This window comes from Tetrao urogallus, assembly GCF_951394365.1.
Source record: "Tetrao urogallus genome assembly, chromosome: 28".
Lineage (NCBI taxonomy): Eukaryota > Metazoa > Chordata > Aves > Galliformes > Phasianidae > Tetrao > Tetrao urogallus.
The window spans coordinates 75,126-94,518 of record NC_136841.1 but is presented as its reverse complement, the minus strand read 5'-3'; the positions used below and the strand labels follow the sequence as shown (position 1 = coordinate 94,518).

Sequence of the window (19,393 nt, the reverse complement as noted above, 5' to 3'; positions counted from 1 at the left end):
ACCCCAAAGTTCAGCCTCAAACTCCAGCCTCAAAGTCCAACCCCAAAGTCCAGCCTCAAAACCCAGACCCCAAATCCCCCCTTTTTGTTCTGAGTCACCTTCCAGCACCTGCCAAGCGCACGTGGAGGGGGAAATGGAGACTTCCCATGCACGATAGCACACTGACCCCATACAAGAACCCCGCTTGCATCTCACACAGCAGACTGGCTTTGGAGCAATCTTTATTGGAAGAGCATTCAGATTGCAGCGAGGGGTGACGCAGCCCGGCTGACCCCCCCTGCTCACTTCTTGCGCGGCGTTTTATCGGGGTACTCCTGGAAGAAGTCGTTGCACATCACAGCCACGCAGGCCAGGAACGTGGCGTACTCGTGGAAGTCCACCTCGCTGTCCCTGTTGCTGTCCAGGTTGTTCATCAGCTTCTGGAATCCGGCTTCATCCGTGCGTTTCTGAGCATGGGGATGGAAAGGTGGCACCGAGGGTCTCCAAAGGACCCCCAGCCCCGTGTCCCCCCCACCTCACTCACGCTGATGAAGCTGGGCAGCTCCCTGGTGAGCAGCTCCTTCAGCTCCGCTTTGCTCAGCTTGAACTTGTCCCCCTCCTTCCCCGAGTATTTGTGGAAGGTGGAGACCATCACGGCCAGCGCCTGCTCCAGGGGGCACGACATGGAGACACCAGGGGTCTGGGGGCACTGATGGCAGCTGAAGGCAGAACCCAGTGCGTTTCACACCCGTGCATCACCACGTCCTCCCATTCCCCCAAGCAGCGGGGCCAGGTAGCACCGGGCGAGCGACCCCATAAAAAGCAATGATGAAGGAAGCAGGGGGGATGGAGGGTGGCAGCAGCTGGCAGAGGGGAACGCAGCCTCCGGTGCTTGTGGGGGGGGGTTAACAGCATCTGGGGGGTGGCCAGAGAACCGTGGGCAAAGTGACTCACCAAGAGCTGGAGCACAGCGATCCGGGCAGGATGGGTGAGGGCAAGGCACTGGGATGTGCTGCTTTATAGCCTCATCACCCCCCTCAAGCCCCCCCCAGACAGATGAGGAGGAACCAACGCTGCGTTGGCCACGCATTGGCTGATGGAGACAGAGAGGAACCCCCACGGGCAGCCCCAGCTTCCCCCCCAGAGCCTCCTCCCAGCTCAGCCCAGGGGGTGGGTTGGGTCCAAAAGGGGAGAAAGTGCCCCTGGGGGGGCGGGGGGGGGGGTTGGATGGAAGGCACAGACTGATGGGGGGACGAAGCATTTGGCAGTGCCTGTCGGAGTGTCAGAGGAGGCACGAGCCCCAGCGGCGTCGGTCCAAGTTGGGGGTTGGAGATTTCCTTTCTTTTTTCTGTTTTTAACTCAAACCACCTGCCAGCCATTTCTGTTTCCCAACGCCCCGTTGTGTAACGTGGCTCTATTTTGGTGCCCGCGTGGCCCCGCACGTGGCCGGGAGCGTGAGGACCACAGAGCTGCTGTGGGATGGGGACCAGGGACACCAAACCCCACCAACAGCACAACGAGTGTGCTGGGTGCGAATGAACAAAGCCAAATGTCTTTGGGCAAAAGCGACCCTCGGGCTTGGAGCTCGTTAGGGAGCAGGTGCAACCTGGTGTTAATTACTGGGAGGGGTCAGAAGCACCTGGGGCTCCTTATAAAGCTTATGGGATGGAGCAGGGCAGAGCTTGGAGCTGCTGGTGAGGATGGGGGAGGGTTTGGAGTGGCGTGAGGAGGGGTTATGGGAAGTCTCTAGAAGGGTTTGGGGATGCGATGAGATGTGGGGTCTCTGTCAGAGCTTGGGGGCATGAGGGGATGTGGGGTCTCCAGGGGGGGTTGGAGGCATGATGGGATGTGGGGTCTCTATGAGGATTGGGGGACATGAAGGGATGTGGGGTCTCGATGAGGATTGGGGGACATGAAGGGACGTGGGGTCTCGATGAGGACTGGGGGACGTGATGGTGTTCAGGGTCTTACAGAGGGCTGTGCTGGGGATGCTCTGCCCCATGTCAGACCCGAGGTGTGCTCTGTGGGTTTGGGGCCATTTGGGAGCAGCTACAGCTCTCCCTATGAACCAACCCTGACTCCCTGTGCTGGGCAGCCCAGCTCACCCGCCTGGAGTGACTGCGCTGTGCACACGGGGAGCTGCCTGCAGCAAAATGGGGTTGGGGTCATCTCCTGTCCCCCAGTGTGGGTTCATCCTCAGCTCCAGGGGCTGAGGGTCCCTCTGGGCACCCAGCAACGTTTCCTACCCCCCATGAGAGCACAGTGTGTGGGTCTGGTTGAGTTCCTTCCATGAACGCTGCTCGTTCCTGCCTGGTTCCCACCCCTGTGCTGAGCTGGGGGGGGGCTCTGTGTTCAGAGCTCATTGCGCCCCAAACCCCTCCTTAGGACAGCAGTGACATTTTGGGGGTGGGAGGGAGCGGAGATCTCAGCTTTACGCCCAGGGACAGCTCTGAGCCTTTTCCAAAAGCGCCTCTGGGGAGCTGCAGAGTGGAAAATCCCAAAGAGAGAGAGAGAAGACAGACAGACAGACGGAGGCGTGAGGCTCTGGGAGGACTTTATTGCGCAGTGCTGTGTGGGATTCACTTCTTGCGGGGCCGTTGGGCGTCGCGGAAGAACTCGTTGTAGCCCATGGCCACGCAGGCCAGGAAGCAGGCGTACTCCTTGAAGTCCACCTCGCTGTCCTTGTCGTGGTCCAGGTCGTTCATCAGGCGCCGGAACTCCCCTTCATCCATCTGCTTCTATGGGGGCGGCAGGTTTGGGGGCTGGGAGGTGTCTCCATGCAGACATGGATGGAAGCCCCCAGTTCCCTCCATTCTTACAGTGAGAGGAGGGTTTTTTTTCTTTCCCTCCCAAGGGAGGTGGCATTTAGGAGCTCTGCAGGCTGCATGCATTCTTCATTCATAAGTTTTGCCCGTTCCACCCCCACCCCCCCTCAATCAAACCATAGGCAGAAGAAGGAGGAAAAAAAGCGACTGAAATGGGAGCATCGCTCTGCCGCTGCCATCCCAACACCCACAGGTCTGTGTCTGCTCCAGCCCCAGGCATGGGGTCCATCCTTTGGGTGGGCTATGGGGCAGCACGCAGCCCCCCACCCCCTGCTCCATGCACAGCCCCAGGGCTGCTTTGCTCACACCAGGCTGTGGCTGTGACATGTCCCTACGTGCGCTTACGGTGCCGAAAGCGGGCAGCTCCCTGGTGAGCAGCTCCTTCAGCTCCGCTTTGCTCAGCTTGAACTTGTCCCCTTCCTTCCCTGAGTATTTGTGGAAGGTAGAGACCATCACAGCCAACGCCTGCTCCAAGGAACACGCCATCATCACCTGTGTGGGGACACAGCAGGGTGACCGCGGGGAGGAACCCACCCGGATGGACGGCGCGCCTCAAAAGGGTGCGGAATCTGCTCCCCAAATTGCAGCTGTGGAGTAAATCGAGGGCAAAAAGGGACTCACCGGGGTCGATGCTGAGCAGGGACAGCAGGAGCTGGGGTGTCGGTGCCACTGTCGCTGTGTGCTGGTGTTTATAGGGCAGTTGGGGGGTGCAGCCCCTCGCCCCCGGCTGTTCCCAGCCCTGGGTTTCGCCCGCGCCCCATTTTTGCTCACTGAGCTGCGTGATGCCATTAATTGGAGAAGGGGGAGGGGGCCGGGGGTGAGCGTGGGGATGGGGCAGAAATGAGGCAGCAGCCCCCATTCCGTGCTCAGCCACCATATTCTGGCTGCTGGCGGTGGTTGCGGTGGTTCCGGTGTCCCCAGTGCCAAGGGATGGGTGCCAATGGCAGCAGTCATTGCAGTGTAAGCTGAGATTGAGGTGAGCAGCGCAGGTGGAGCTTTAGGCACGTGGGGAGCACTTTGCAGGGGTCTGAGCCCGCTCCCAGCCCCAAAGCTGTGCTGGGAGTGGGGAAACATGCTGGCTGGGGGGAGGCAGCCCTGTTGTCCCTGTGCACACCCATGGGCTTGTCACCCTCCTGCCCGAGTGCTGGTGAGGGTGACAGTGGCGGTGGCCCACGCTCAGGGCCTTTCCTGGTTCTGGGTGCAGGGATGGGGGTGGCTGAGCTCTGGTGGTGTTCCCCCCCCTCCTGCAGGGTTGGGTGGCTGGGGGGGGTCTACATGGGGAGCACGCATTTGGAGCTGTGTTTATGACGGCAGTGTTTATCCCCAGGGCTGGGGGGGCATCCCACAGACCCCAAATGTGCCATGGATGGACACTGGAGGATGGATACTGCCCTCCCCTGATGTCCCAAGGAGAAGCAGGGTCTGTTTCCCCCCCCCTCACTGGCAGCAGTACTGAGCTGCGGCTCACAGGGACCGTAGGCTGTGGGTCTCCATGGGGATGGGTGGGGGGTGCACAACTTTGCAGACCCCTCCTTCCCAAAGGATGCGCACAGCTGACCTCCGCATGGACACGGGGACGGGAGGCACTGTCCCCTCACCGGACCCGGGGGAGGGGGGGGAGCATTCCGTAGCCCCTCTGCAGCGGGAAGGATGCGTGGGATTGCCCGTACCCGGAGGTTGCGGTTCCCGATCCCGCACAGCGGCTGCGCTGCGCCCGGCCAGGAGCAGCGCTGTGAGTCACGGCCCCGCCGCGCCCCGACGGGATTCCTGCGCACTGACTCAGCGCAGGCGGCTCCCACGGATTCCCCCCCTCACCTCCGTCCCCCCCCCCCCTCAAAACCCCACCGGGATCCCCGGGGCAAAACGGGAGGCTGCGCGGCGGTGGTGCGGAGCGGGCGGAATTCGGGATGGGTGGGAGCTCCCCCAACCCGAAGTGCTGCCACCCCCTTGTGCTGGGGGATGTGGGGGGGAGGGGGCACGGGATGTCTCCGTGGGAGCTCAGGGGACACCTCTGTGCCCGCTGGAGCTCGGGGGTCCCATTGGGGTACGCAGAGGTGGGGCTGCGGGATGGGGTCACTTTGGGAACGGCATGGGGACTCCATACCGGGACGCATCGCGACTGAGCCCCACGGACACGGGCAGTGGTGACACCTCGTGGTGACACGCTGAGAGTCGTTAGGGGACAGGGAGGACCCTTCCTCCCCTCTCCCCTTTCCCACTCGGTGCCCCCATCCCCACCGCATTCACCATCCTCGCCGTGACCCCGCTGCTCCTCCAAACTTTATTGCTGCAATAAATAACCCGCGGCCACAGCCGGGAGCTCCCAGCCCCAGGGGTGGGCAGGGCAGACCTTCACCAGCCTCGGGGGGGGGGGGGGGGGGATAGGAGGGGAGTTGGGGGGATACGCCGTGGAAAACTCCAACACTTTGAGGAGGAGAGGGTCCTCTGAGGGTACAGGGGGTGCTGGTTGGGGTGGGCTGGGAATGGACAGCATTTTTGTCCTAGGTGAGGGGGAAGCCTTTCTCTGCGCTTCCAGCCCAGCTCTGGGGGGGGATGAGGACAGGGATGGTGCAGGAGGAGCCTTCCGTGGTGACCTCGTGCCTCTTTACTCTGATGTTTGGGGTTCTGCGTGCCCTGGACATGAGGGGCACAAAGCAGAGGGGCTGTGGAGCAGCGGGGGCTGAGCTCAGGGTCTGGGGGGGGGGGGTCAGGCCCAGCCCAGCTACTTGGTGAGCTTAATGCTCTGCTCCTGCTGGCGGATGATGTGAGCGATGGGGCTGGCGATGCCACCTATCAAGGTCCAGTACTCCTCGAAGCTGATGCGCCCGTCCTTGTTCTCATCCAGGTCGCAGATCAGCTTGTCGGCTGCGCGCCTGTTCCCGGTATCCTGCGGGGCAGAGCGAGATTTTGGCACCCGTGGGAACCCATGGGAACCGTGGGGGGAAGATGTGTGGGGACCCTGACCCCGTGGGGGTGAGGGGAAGATGTGTGGGGACCCCGAAGCCATCCCCGCGTCCCCCCCAGCCTCACCGTCAGCATGTGGTTGAGTTCACGGCTCAGCATCTTGCGGAAATCCTTCTTGCTGATGCGCCGCGGCTTCCGGCAGCAGCAGCGGCTCGAATATTTGTCAAAGTTGTTCACCAGCACCTGGACGGCCCACTCCAGCTCCGTGCCCTCCGCCATCGCCCCACGTTCACCTGCAGGATGGAGGGGGGTCAGGGCTGGGGCATTTGCGGGGCTTCTGCTTAGGGAAACCCATGAGGAAGCACAGAGGTAGGCGCGTGACCCCAAAAAAGCATTTTTGACCCCAACGAGGCGTTTTCCACCCCAAAATTGAGCACCTGGTGCTCTCTATCACCCCAAATGGCACTGCTCACCCCACCTGCCCTCCAGGGCGGCCGCCCCCGGCGCGTGGGACGGCAATAATTATGGCACCGCGGTGCCCGGACCGCGGCGCCCGGTTCCCAGGGCTCATTAGGTTGGAATGGGGCAGGGAGTGGCAGGAATTACCGGCCAGCCCTCCTCTTGCTTCACGGCTCAGGAACACCCCGGCGGGGCTCTCGGTTGAGGCGTCACCCAAAATAGGTCTGGGCCACACGAGCCACGGGTTCCCCAACCCTAAAGTCCTACCCTGTCCGTCCGCTGTGCCCCGCGGCCACCCCACACCGGGATTCCCTTCCTATGGAGCCCCTTCCTATGGATGTGCTCTATGGATTGCTGCTGTCACGGGGTCCGGTGGCCGCATCCCAGCAGGATGCACACAGGCAGGGACGGAAACGACGCCGTCCGGTCCCGGCTCCTTCCTGAGCAGGGATGAGGCTGAGCAAAGCATAGAGCTATGCTGCTTCTTGTAGTGCTGATTGGTGCCACCGCTGAGCGGTGTGGGTCACGGTTGGAGCCACCCCATGGTGGATCGGTGCCATCCCGGTGCCACCGCGCTCCAATTTCACCCCACGTTTGCATCCATCTTCCCCCGTTTCAGCTGCATGCAGGGTTTGGAAGCAATTCGGGGTGGTAGCACGGGGCACGAGGTTCTCCCCGTCGTGTCTCAGTGCGCTCGTGAGCTGTCCCCACCCCTTTGTGGGGCCATTGAAGGGCCTGGTGCTGGTAGCAAGTTCTGCTGTGATCTGCAGCCCCCACTGCAGCCCCATAGACCTCCACTTCTGTCCTCTGCTCATCCCAGGCTGTTAAACACCACCACGTTTGCAGCAGTTCCAACCAAAGACCCCGCTGGGCCCCACCTCTCTGCTCCAACACAGATTCACAGCACTGGTCCCACCATGCACCCCCCAGAGCCACAGAACATCATCCTATGGTGGGGCACATGGACCTCATTCCATGGTGGGACGGGGGGACATCATCCCACACCGGGACGTGGGGATGTTGTCCCTGCGCTGGGACATGGGTGGGTGGGACAGGGCTGATCTCCTGCCTGTTCCTGCCGCCATGATGATTCCCTTCTCTCCTCTCTCCTCTCCTCCTCCCACAGCCCCACAGACCCCCTGTGCTGAGCTCCCCATCCGCCGCCCGATCCCGCATGCAAGGAGCTGCCGAAGGGCTCAGGGAGGGGTTGGGGGGGATTTCCACTCCGCTTGCAGCCACACGTTCCGGTGAGCGTTCCCCCCGCAGCACCCATCGCTGGGCGCAGCGCCTCACCCGTCCGCCCGTCCCGCTGTGTCTGTCTGTCCTCCTGTCGGCCGCGGAGCCGTGGGAGCAGTGCCGCCCGCTCGTCTTCACCTCGCGCCCATCCCGTGGGCCCGAGGGCTTTAAGGAGGCTCCCGCCCCTCCCTGACGTCCCAGGGCGTTCCCAGCTCACCTGGAAGCAGCCCCGATTGCAACACACCGCAGTGGGGCCGCTGAGCCCACCCCACGGGGCCACCCCTGGGTCCCCATCCCACCCTTTCCCCGTACCGACGTGTGGAGAGCCGCTCGCCCGACGGTCCTGCAGAAATTCTCTCAAATGATTTCAGGGTCTCCACCACTGGGGCACTACTTAGCAGCAAAGAAGGAACGGAAACCACGTGCGGAGCTCGCAGCTGGAATTAGGGAACCAAAAGCGCTCGCCAAGAGGCTGCAGGATGCATGGGGGGGATGGACGGCACTGTTGTCCCCGTGCGGAGTTCTCCTCTGCTGCGAGACGCTGACGCAAAGGGCCAACGTGGCAGCGATGGGGGTATGGCCCGACCCGATGGAGGAAGGATCCGTGCTGCCCTTCCCCTTCCACGTGTGCACAAATGCTGAATCCCCCCTACTCCCATGTGTGGGTACGCAATACCCTCTTTGTGCTACAGATAGAAGGGACCATGACTCGATGCTTGGGTTTGCCTCCCTTGGCCGGGTGTCACCAACCCAGAACCTGCGCCAGCACCGAGGGGCAGAGATTCTGACTTTCCTCCCCCATCCCTCTCTCCTTTTTTTTCCTCCGCCCCCATTTTTCCTCTTTTCCTCACATAACCCACTGCACATCGCCGTTGTCTATCACCAGCGGATGGGTGAGCACACGGCGTTGCGCATTGAGCGTGGCAGTGGGACACGAACACAGAACCCATCCATTGGGGTCATTCCATCTCCATGCAGCCCGAGGGACTTTGGAAACGATCTGGTTGGGTTGGGATTCTCTGAACCCAAAGTGCTCACGGTGAAGGGTGCGCAGCCCTCCTCAGACACACGGGGAGGACCGACGATGCGCTGCAGGGCTGTGCCAAGAGCTCACAGCCATAATTAACCAGGCCAGCAAATTGCACCCCACGTCGGCGCAGCGATGGCGCGGCGATCCAATGCGCAGATCAGATACGGAGACACCGGAGCTGCATATTTTGGGATGCAAAGAGGAGGTCACGGCGCCGGGCAGCAGACGCCCACGTTTCTTCCTTTGCTCTGTGGGTACCTCTGCTTTTGGGACACCGGGCCCCGGAAAAGTGTTGTGTGTCAACCCTGCTCCCCTCTGCCTGATCTCGGGTTGAGGAGGAGCGCAGTGCCGGTGCTGCAATCCCGTCGGGTGGGAGCCCTCCCCGGCCCCGCGGGCAGACAGCTCACTCTGAATCACAGCCCTCATTACCCCGTGCCGGGCCGATGTCACAACGCAGCCCGTATTTTTACAAGGCATCCAGGGCGTGTGCGTGGAGCCGCCGTGCAGCATCGGGGCCCCGTCACACGGCGGTTCCCAGACACCTCTGTCGTCCCTGTGAGCTCCTCTTCCCCTGGACCCCCACCTCAGTGCGCCCCTGCCGTGCTCCTTGGGCTCACAAGTTACCCAGCCGTGGGACTGAGCTCTTCCTGCCCCAAAGATCCTTATCAAGCTGGTTCAAACCACGGGATCACCAACTGCGCATGACAGCACTGGGGTCACCAAACCCAACTCCGGGGTCCCCCTCCCACCACAGAGCACCCCACAGCCCCTTATCCCTTTTCCCCCTCCCATCACCCCAACCATTTGACACATTTCCTGTCTCTAATTAAATGCACACCACACCTCTCGGCTTAATTTCCATGTATTTATTTCCAAGGCAGGAACAATAAATAGTCATTCGTGTTGTGAAATCCACCCCAAGGTGAGAGGAGACAGAGGGCGGCCGCGGCCGAGTCGCGGTGGCGGTGTCGGGAGGAGCCCCGGCCTGGCTCCACTTTTATCACCTTTCTCCAGGTTTTGGGGTTTTTTCATCCTTATTTTTATCCTTCCCAGAGCACGGGGTGCACACCAGTGCAGGGGCGGAGATGGCACTCATTGGGTCCCCATCCCATCTCCATACCGACCCTCATCCCCTTCCCAACCCCGTCTCAACTCCATCCTATTCCCTATCCCAACTCCATCCCATCCAAACCCCATCCCATCCTCATCCTCTTCTCAACCCCATCGCAACCCATCCCCATCCCTTATCCCATTCTCATCCCATCTCAACCCATCCCCATCCCACCCCCATCCCATCCCCATCCCATCCCCGTCCATGGCTTCCTCCAGGACACAGAGCTCAGTGGGAACCACCGCCCCGTCCCAGATATATGGCATTTCACACAGAAATCCCAGCTCCTGTCCACTGACCCCACACCTTCCCAACCTCAGAAACACCAGGGTTCCCCCCAGTCCAGCACGTGAGCCGCACACAAACAGCTCAGGTGCTGCTGTGGGGTCCCCATTGTGGGAACCACAGATGTGGGCACCGCAGCACCGCGCAGCATCCCATGCACGCTCACCCCATGCAGCCCTTTGCACGCCTGCAGAGCCGTGCACACCAGCAGCATTGCATGCACACCAGCAGCATTGCATGCACACCAGCAGCATTGCACACACACGGGCAGCGCCCCATGCATGTGCACAGCCCCCGTTGCACCTCGCACCCTCGTGCTCTGCAGTGGGGTGCGCAGCCCAGCAGCGCAGCCCCGTCCCTCCCTCTCCCTTTTTCCCATGACAGAGCAAGGCCTTCCCATTCCAGCCGTTGTTTTCTTCCATTTTTTTCCTTTATTAATTTATACAAAAACGGTTGCACGTGCCGCAAGCAGCTGACATCCCACCACCGGCCCACCCCGAGCGCAGCCATCAGAGGGGGCACGGGGACCCCACACCCGTGCAGGGACTGCGGTCACCAGGATGGAGGAGAGGGGGGCAGAAAACACCCCCAAACTACTGACGGTGTCATCGGTGCTGATCCGGAGTCCCACATCGGAGGGGTTTGGGGGAAAGGAGCAAAGTCCCTCTCGCTGCGGCGCTGCGGGGCTGAGGAGCTCCTCGTGGCGCGGGGCCGAAGCGGCGCCTTCCCACCCCCCCGGCCCTACTTCCTCCGACAGCCCTTGGCTGCATCCCCCATCATGTCCCAGTACTCCCCAAACTCCAGTTTGGCCTCATCAGGGTCTCCCATGCACTCGATCTTCTCATCCAGGGGTCCAACGCACTGCGGAGAGGCAGAAAAACCATCAGAGCAATGACAAGAGGTGGGGTCCCCAGTCGTCCCCCCCCCCCCCCCCGATCTCCGAGCTGTGCCCCCACCTTCCCCAAATGGGGCAGCTTCTGCACCACCAGCTCCCGCATCTCGTTGGGGGTCAGGTACTCCTTCTGCCCTTTCACAGCGTAGCAGTGGAACTGGTTGATGACGGTCTCGATGGCGCGCTCCACATCGGTGAGCTCCTGGCTGTCCTGCAGGATGGGGATGGGGAAGGGGGGGTTGAGAGGGAGTGAGGGGACCCCAGGAGGGAGGGGACACCCCAGGAAGGAGGGGCCACCCCAAGAGGGATGTGGAAGATGTGTTAACGCTCCGTGCCACCGCCCTACACCGATGCAGTGGGCCTTCCTTATGGGTACAACGGCCCTCCGCACAGATGTGAGCCCCCATACAGATGTGAGCCCCCCCACACACAGATGTGGGCCCCCACGTACCGGTATTGACCTCTCTCTATAGAGACCTGAGACCCTCGTACAGATGCGACGCCCCTCCACACCACTGTAGGACCCCCTGCACAGATGCAGGACCCCTCCGTCCCACTGCACGACCCCTCCATCCAAATCCGGGACCCACCTACAGACGTGGGGCCCCCCATATAAATCCAGAACCCCATCCACCATTCTCTGTACGATCCAATACCCACACACTGCTCCCGTGACCCTTCACCCTCCCACAGGACCCCAGCACGACCCCCGGTGGCCCCGTCCCCCCCACCGCTCCCCGCCCCATCCCCGGGCGCACACCCCCGCGTGGGGCAGGACGGGTTCTTCCTCTCTTTGCACAAGTGGCAGTGGAGCTGTGAGTCAGTGCCCATCACGGGGCCACCCATCCCCACCCTACAGGGCTGCAGACCCTAATCCCAGTGGGGGGGAGGGAGGAGGGAGCAGCTCCGCGACCCCGCTGCTAATTAGCAGGAGCTGCATTGGAAGGGAAACGAGGGTGATTCACGGGGCGCTGCGGTTTCCCTTCGAAACACCCCGAAACCACATCATGCGATGGGGCCATTAGGGAGAAACCAGTCATCTTGTGGGCCCCCACCCCCCACCGAGGCCTCTGCAGGTGCAGAGCACCCAGTGCCCCCCCCCAGGGGTGCAGGTGGGCACATGCTCATGTCCGAAGGGCACGGGGGGAACTCTGCCATCCTCGGAGAGGCTGCACGGAGCTCCAAACCCCCAAACTTTCCCAGCACCGTCCGCCCAAATCTGAGGAATATCTCCAAATCCAAACTCATCCCGGCCGGAGAGACCCCAAATCCAAACTCATCCTGGGGGGGGGGGGTTGCACAGCTCAGAGCACCCCAAGCTCCAAGGGGTGGGGACAAGATTGTCCCCCCAACTACACCCCACAGCTCCCAGCCCTCCCAATGCCGGCGTCGCCCGCAGACCTTGCGCTTCTTGCGGCAGTTGCACTGGCCCATGCTGCTCCTCCTGTGGGGTCTGCAGTCCCTTTGCTCTGGAGGGTCTTGAGGTGCTGCCGGGGGGGGGAGAGAGTCGCGATCAGCGTTGGCTTTGGGGGAGCGTTCCCCTCCTTCGGAGTCGGGGCGAGGAAGACGCCCTGGGATGCGCCGAGCTGCCGGGACACGTCCCGGGGGTGGGAGCGTCCCTGCAAGTCGTGGCAGAGCCGAGCGTGGGAGGGGGCTGGGGAGGAAGGTGGTGGACCCCTGGGCATGGGGAACCCCCCCTTCTCCCCCTCAGCTTGGGTCGGGCCACTTACCTGCTGCGAGGGCTGTCCCGGCTGTGCGCGCGCTGCGCTGTTGCGGGGTTTTATACCGGGGAGGTGTGAGTGGGAGCTCCCAGCACACGGTGTGGTGCAAGGAGGCTCATTTGGGAGCCTTGGCCTCCGGCCAGCGTGGGGCTGGGAAACGCCTCCTGCACGGCCACACCGAGCGCTCCCCATCCGGCACGGCCGTGCAGCACCGCGTGGGAACGGGCACCAGGTACCAGGCACCATGCAGTGGGTAACATGCTTTGGGCACCAGGTACCACGTTTTGGGCACCAGGTAGTATGCACCATGCACCAGGTACCATGTTTTGGGCACTAGGTACCATGCACCATGCATTAGATACCATGCACCGTGCACTGGTACCATGCTTTGGACACCGGATACCATGTTTTGGGCACCAGATATCATGCACCATGCACCAGGTACCACGTTTTGGGCACTAGATACCATGCACCATGCATCAGATACCATGCACCGTGCACTGGTACCATGCTTTGGGCACCAGGTACCATGTTTTGGGTACCAGATACCATGTATCAAGCACCAGATACCATGCACCGTGCACTGGGTACCATGCTTTGGACACCAGGTACCATGTTTTGGGCACCAGATATCATGCACCCTGCACCAGGTACCACGTTTTGGGCACTAGGTACCATGCACCATGCATCAGATACCATGCACCGTGCACTGGTACCATGCTTTGGGCACCAGGTACCATGTTTTGGGTACCAGATACCATGCTATGGACACCAGGTACCATGTTTTGGGCACCAGATATCATGCACCCTGCACCAGGTACCACGTTTTGGGCACTAGGTACCATGCACCATGCACCAGGTAGCATGCTTTGGGCACCAGATATCATGCACCATGTACCAGGTACCATGCTTTGGGCACCAGATATCATGCACCATGCACTGGATACCATGCTTTGGGCACCAGGTACCACGTTTTGGGCACCAGATATCATGCACCATGCACCAGGTACCATGCTTTGGGCACCAGGTACCATGCACTGAGCATTGGGTGCCATGCACCATGCACCAGCTACCATGCACCATGCACTGGGTCGCATCCCCAGGTGACCCCACCAAGGTGGCTTGGAGGTGGCTGCATGCCTACAGCATCACTGCTGAGGCCTGCAGTGCCGTGGGTGCACCCTGCTGCTCTGTGGGACCCCGTTGTTGTGTACGTGGGGTGCAGGTGGGACCCTGCAATCCAAATCAGCACAAAGGCAGTTTGGAGACGGCAGGATCTGGTCAAGAAATGTATGGATGTGGCACTGAGGGACACGGCTGCTGGGCATGGCAGTGATAGGTTGGCAGTTGGATCGGATGATCTTGGAAGTCTTTCCCAACCTTAGTTGGTTCTGTGATTCTGTGGTGTGGGACCACAGGGCTGCTTGCGTCAGGGGGCTCCACAAAGAATAGCAGAGATGTCCAAGCCCATGAAAACTTCTTTATTTTGCTTCATGAGCATCCCCCCATCCCCATCACTTCTTCCTCTCCTCCCTCTCCTTCCATAGGACCTGGACCAACTCGCCCATCAGCTTCCAGAACTCTTCAAACGTCAGCTCCTGGTCCGTGCTCACATCCAGCATCCGCATCTGCTCCTCCAGGGAGGGGACATCCTAAAGGGAGGGCATGGGGACAGATGGCCACCACTACCAGGGGACACCTCTGTCCCCATAGGGGGATGACACGAGGGGCAGCACCACAGCCCAGACCGAGAAAACAGGAGGGGCGGATGGACAGATGGACACTGTCAGTCCCCCCCCAGCACAGAAGCACGCGGCCCCTCCACCTGCAGCACCTCAGCCCTTCTCGGATGCTTTCAGTTTTGCTTTTCCACTCTCACAGACCCCCAGAAACAGGGAACAGCCCCACAGCTCAAAGTGTCCCCACGGAGACCAGGACCCCCCACCGCCAGCCCTCCCATCTTCACCTTCATCACGTTGGGCAGCTGCAGCCGTAGCAGCTCCTGGAACGCGGTGGCTGTCATTGTCCCCATTCGACCCTCCTTCCTCGTGTGGGAGACGAACACGGTGACGATGGTCTCGATGGCCGTCTCCACTGGGGTCAGCTCAGCTGCAGCCATGGGGGCTGCGGGGAGAGGAGCGTCCTGGGGGGAGGAGGTGATGCCCAATGGGACGCGAGGACCCCCACCATTCCCAGCATAAGGTGCAGCGAATTTGAGTGGCCTCAGCCCTGCAGAAGTGGGGGCTGCCCTTCTACACCGCAGGGATGAAACCCCCCCCCTCCCCCCCCCCCCCAGCCATCATGTGCCACGGGGGAGGGCAGCTGACACCCGGAAGGGGACGGTGGTACCGCGGGGCCTCACGGCCGTTGCCAGAGGGTGGGGATGGGGGGCGGTGATCCCACTTACCCCACTCAACTGCAGCCCCCCAGCGGGGTCTTATAGTGGTAGATTGCAGTGCGCGGTCCCTCACCCCCCCCCCCCCCGCAGGGCTTCCCGTTGGGTTTCCCGTTGCAGACGCCGCCCGGCAGCAGCTTCCCGTCCCCTCCCCGCACAGCAGCAGCGCTCCATGCACAGCCAGCACCCTGCAGTAGGGACATGGGATGGGTCATGGGATGAACCACGGGGTCCCAGGGCACACTCGCTGCACCGAGCCACCCAGATAGTTGTAGGGTGCAAGGTGTGTACCCCCCCCCCCCTTCTCCCCCTCCCCAGTGCTTCCCAGGCTCTGTTTTGCTATGGAAATGGGGATACACATGGGATGGCAACGCTGTCCCCTTTGTCCCTTTCATCCCATAACAGTTTGTCCCAGCTGCGAAGCCTGGGCTGGGATCACCCTTCTCCAAGTGAGAGTTGTGACTCACCGCCGGCTGACATCACCCCTATTAATAGTGGGCTTTGTGAAAATTAATTAATCCAAATTAATTAGGAGGTTGGAACTGCCCGAGCGCTCCTCTGTAATCGCGGTGTACGGCAGCCCCAGCACGGCTCCGCTGTGGCACAGCCATTCCCACGGCGCCCTGAGCCTTCCCCATGGCACAGCACTGGTGGCACAGGATGGAGAGGACACAGGGACCCTCCCCAGCAGCAGCACAGCAGCATCTTAACTGCTGTCCACCCTTGGTCCCTACCAGAGCAGAGGTTTTTGGGGTGTCCCCAAGGCCAGGTGACACCGAATGTGACAATGAGCAAGGACAGGGCAAGCACCCCCACCACTGCCGTGCATGGATGCAGGGACGTCCCTTTGGGGACCCTACAGCCACCTGTTTTGGGGACCTGGAGCAGAGCGCAGGGCAGTGTCACCAACCCTGACGCACTCTTTCCACCCATCCATGGGGACAGGGTGACTCCAGCAGCAGGCAGCCCATCCCCACCCTCACACCCGTCACACCAGCTCACAGGGCAGGAATTGCCTTCCTGCACTCCATCCGGTCCGTCCCCATCCCGGGGTGACAGGGGGACGGGGGGACAGCCCTTCCGCTGAGCCCCACGTCAGGGGACCGAGATGGGAAACCGCCGGGGTGAGTCAGGCTCGGAAGGGACGGGGACAAATTGGGGGTGAGTCAGCGCCCCAAAGCCAGGCGGGCCGTGACTCGTCACCCCTGGAATTTGGGGTGCCAGGATGGGGTGAGGAGGGAGCGGACGCTGCATGGCCCCAGGAGGGGACATGTGGGGAGTGGTGGCTTCAGGGTCCCCAACGCTATCAGGATGAGTGAGCATCGCAGGGACTGCAGGTCCTGGGGTGAAAGCTTGGGGTCAGATGTGGGGTCGGTGCCCACCGCCACATCCTGGTGCTGTCCCAGCCTGTCCTGCTCCACCAGAGAGGGTGACTGCGGGCTGTGACACCGTCCCAAACTCATCGCCCACCCCATCCATTGAAGAGATGGGATAAGGCCACCAGACCACGTGCCACCGCCATGTCCCCAACCACGGCACAGCGCACACCCAGCAGCTTCTCCTCTCCCAGACTCCAGAGATGGAAAAGCCTCTTCCAAGCTCCGGCGATGGATCCGAGAGACAAGATCAAGCCCAGCCCCGGCACCAGCAACTGGAGCAACTGGTTTAGCTGGGTCAAAGTGGAGCACGGGAGTCGCAGAGGCTGAAACCTGTTCCAGGTTGTGTGTAAACCTCCTGGCACGTCCCTCGCTGCTCCCAGTTTGGTAAGAGCTGTTCCGGGGAGCTGCCAGTGCGGACAGGCCAGGTGGCACCTGGTCCCATTCCTTGGACAGACCCCCCTTCCGATGTGATTTTGGGTTCGTGGCTCCAACCCAGCTCACCATTCAGGGAACACCCGAGCATTTCCTGCTCTCAGCAAGGTTTGGGGTTTGATAAAAGTGGGGCAGAGCCCAGCTGAGCTCAGCGCAGTGATGGGAGCTGTACGGCCACCGCCTGGCTCCCATCACCCACCCGTGCCAAAGGCTGCAAGGGATCGGGGTTATTTTTACACCCAGGGCAATCCTGCAGCAGCTGTGCAGGCCATGCAGTGCCAGGGTCAGGCAGTCCCGGAAGGGGCGGCCGCATTCTGCCCACTGCTGAGACGGGGACGAAGGTGCCACCGCCGCCAACCTCCCCCCAACAGCGACACGTGAGTGACACCGGGGTCTGCTCCCCATCCTGGGCTGCACACAGACCTCCCCCAATGCCCTGGGCTTTGCTCCTGCCCCATGCTGGCTGCTGGGTCCTAATGGAAAAAGGGAACGTGTCCTGGAGCGACGCAGTGCCTGTGCTTTCCCCCAGGATCACCCTCTCCATCCAGACCATCCACACAGTTCCATCTGGGTTCCTCACCTCCATCCAGACCTCCTCTGTAGCCACCCGAGCTATTCCAGCTGCAGGCCAGCAGCAGAGCCCCCAGAATCCTGCAATTCACCCCAAATCCAACCCCCTCCCTCCCCCCCCAGCTCTCCATCCCCAGGACAGGCTCAGGACCCCCACGGGATCAGGGTGGCACAGTTAGGGGGATGTTGGCTTTTGGGGGTCCCCACGCCGCAGCATTTCTCAGCCACAGGGACAGGAAGTGCGGAAAGTGGAAACGGAGGGAGCAGGATATAATTAGCCCCAAATTAGGGTTGGAATCTGGGATAAAGAGTCCGGCACCACCCAGCTCTTGTGAAAACACCACAGCCCAGCAGCCAGAAGCCCCCTGCATCGGGGACGGCCCTGGCTGCCCCGGTTTGGGGGCTCAGCACCACTCTGGGAAGGGGGGAGGACATCCAGGGATGGGGAGGAGCAGCGGGCACGGCCGGGTGGCGCGGATGCTGGGTGGTAACGAGAGCCAGGATTATCAGCAAGGCCAGGAATCTGGTTTCTTTAGCCGTACCGTTGCTGAGGCAACCTTCGGGCAGGGATTGTGGGGCTTTTTTAATGGGACAAGGGCCTTTCTGTGAGCAGGGAGCGGGGGGACCGCGCTGCGTCACCCGATAGCCCCCGCCAGTTCCCCCCGCCGGCACCGAGGACACCGGATACCCGCACGCATCAGCCACCAAGGAGGGATGGGGCCGGATCCATCCCGCACCACAGCGCTGACAGATGGGGGATGCCCAATGGGTCACACTCGGGGTCACGGTTTGACCCAGAGCCGGCCCACCCCGTCCCCAGCATCCCACTGCTGCTCATCCCAAGGGACCGCAGAGGTGGCAAAAAGGGATGTGTGAGGTTACGGGGGAGACGCAGAGCACCCCGAAGCGCCCCATAAGCACTGCAAGGGCTGGAAGTGCTCCTCCAGGTGTGGGGTGAGCAGCGGGGCCAGAGGAGTGTCCCCACCTCCCAAGCCCAGCGAAGGCAGCGCGGGGCGTCCCAACGGTGCCAGCCCGGCTGTCCAGCCCTGGTATCGGATCCTCCCGGAGGGAGGGGGCCTGGAGCTTATTTAACATCCCTGGGCAGCCCAGCCCAGCACTTGGCACGGCGGGGAGCTCAGGTGAGCGCCGGGTGACGGAGGGACCGCGGGTACCCACCGTGGTTTGATACCATCAAGGGGGTTCGCAGCAGCAGCACCCCATTAAAAAAGGGGGGGGAGGAGGGAGCGGGGCACCCCACAGCCTCGCTAATGGCGTTCTGCACGGCATCTGGTTGGGGGGTGCAGGGTGGGCAGGGGGTGCAGGTGCTTGCAGGATGGGGCTGGGGGGAGAACTGCGATCCAAGGCTGGCCCTGTAACACAGCGGGTGCCTCCCGCAGCCGGAGCCATGGCATCGCAGCTGGAAGGGGCCATGGAGACGCTCATCAACGTCTTCCACCACTACTCGGGCAAAGAGGGGGATAAGTACAAGCTGAGCAAGAAGGAGCTGAAGGAGCTGCTGCAGAGCGAGCTGGGCTGCTTCCTGGAGGTAGGAGCTGTGCTGGGGGACACACGGGGCGTCCCAGCGGGCTGCCAGCCCCCAGGGCTCACCCTTGCTGTCCCATCCCCCCTCATCAGACCCAGAAGGACACAGGGGCTGTGGAGAAGATCATGCAGGATCTGGACGAGAACGGCGACGGGGAGGTGGACTTCCAGGAGTACGTGGTTCTGGTGGCCGCCCTCACCGTGGCCTGCAACACTTTCTTCTGGGAGAACGCCTGAGCCGGGCTCCAGCTCCACAGCACCCAACCACGGCACCCCCAAAAGCAGAGCCCCCCCACCCCACCCCACATGTCCACCCTTTGCTCCTCGTGCACCCGGGGGTCCCGCAGGGACCTGGCTAAGCAATAAAGGCATCGATCCCACCAGCAGCGTTGTGTCAGCTCCCTCATCCCCAGGGAAAAGGGGGGATGTCTGCTCTGGGCTCATCCACGGGCCCATATTGGGGCTGAGCACTACTGGGAAGGTGACCCCGGCCCCACATGGGGGGTGAGCTGCGGGGGGGGCTAAGGGGCGTCGCTCCATGGAGACACGGCGCGGCACGGCGCCGGGCGGGGCGGGAGGAACCGGTTCTGATCTCGCACCGAACAGCGCAGGGCCGCCAGCGCCATCGTCTGC

The 19,393-nt window shown here is 62.1% G+C and overlaps 5 protein-coding genes across 5 annotated transcripts; 1 reads left to right on the top strand and 4 right to left on the bottom strand.

Annotated features, from left to right (window-relative positions):
- Positions 1–281: 281 nt before the first annotated feature.
- On the bottom strand, positions 282–679 carry LOC306956132 (protein S100-A4-like; the record flags this gene model as incomplete). Its single annotated transcript, XM_079547546.1, has 2 exons — positions 524–679; positions 282–446 (listed from the first exon to the last, which is right to left on the bottom strand). Exons 1-2 carry the CDS (start codon positions 662–664, stop codon positions 282–284), a joined length of 306 nt encoding a protein of 101 aa, XP_079403672.1. The 5' UTR covers positions 665–679.
- A 1,879-nt stretch (positions 680–2,558) lies between these two features.
- Positions 2,559–3,293, bottom strand: LOC306956288 (protein S100-A4-like; the record flags this gene model as incomplete). Its single annotated transcript, XM_079547651.1, has 2 exons — positions 2,559–2,717; positions 3,150–3,293. The coding sequence occupies 2 exons, from the start codon at positions 3,291–3,293 to the stop codon at positions 2,559–2,561; spliced, it is 303 nt and encodes a 100-aa protein (XP_079403777.1).
- A 2,233-nt stretch (positions 3,294–5,526) lies between these two features.
- Positions 5,527–5,987, bottom strand: S100A16 (S100 calcium binding protein A16; the record flags this gene model as incomplete). Its single annotated transcript, XM_079547579.1, has 2 exons — positions 5,527–5,691; positions 5,835–5,987. The coding sequence occupies 2 exons, from the start codon at positions 5,985–5,987 to the stop codon at positions 5,527–5,529; spliced, it is 318 nt and encodes a 105-aa protein (XP_079403705.1).
- Positions 5,988–10,570: 4,583 nt separating this feature from the next.
- LOC306956305 (protein S100-A14-like) lies at positions 10,571–12,155 on the bottom strand (the record flags this gene model as incomplete). Its single annotated transcript, XM_079547671.1, has 3 exons — positions 10,571–10,690; positions 10,786–10,932; positions 12,123–12,155. 3 exons carry the CDS (start codon positions 12,153–12,155, stop codon positions 10,571–10,573), a joined length of 300 nt encoding a protein of 99 aa, XP_079403797.1.
- Positions 12,156–17,001: 4,846 nt separating this feature from the next.
- Positions 17,002–19,133, top strand: S100A1 (S100 calcium binding protein A1). Its single transcript, XM_079547639.1, has 3 exons — positions 17,002–17,025; positions 18,616–18,764; positions 18,854–19,133. The coding sequence occupies exons 2-3, from the start codon at positions 18,624–18,626 to the stop codon at positions 18,995–18,997; spliced, it is 285 nt and encodes a 94-aa protein (XP_079403765.1). The 5' UTR covers positions 17,002–17,025; positions 18,616–18,623; the 3' UTR covers positions 18,998–19,133.
- Positions 19,134–19,393: the final 260 nt, after the last annotated feature.

Excerpts from the sequence above, each read along its gene's own strand:
- S100A1 (XM_079547639.1), top strand. The coding sequence starts at position 18,624 with ATGGCATCGCAGCTGGAAGGGGCCATGGAGACGCTCATCAACGTCTTC. Across the intron at positions 18,765-18,853 it reads AGCTGGGCTGCTTCCTGGAG|ACCCAGAAGGACACAGGGGC; the intron begins GTAGGAGCTGTG and ends CCCCCTCATCAG.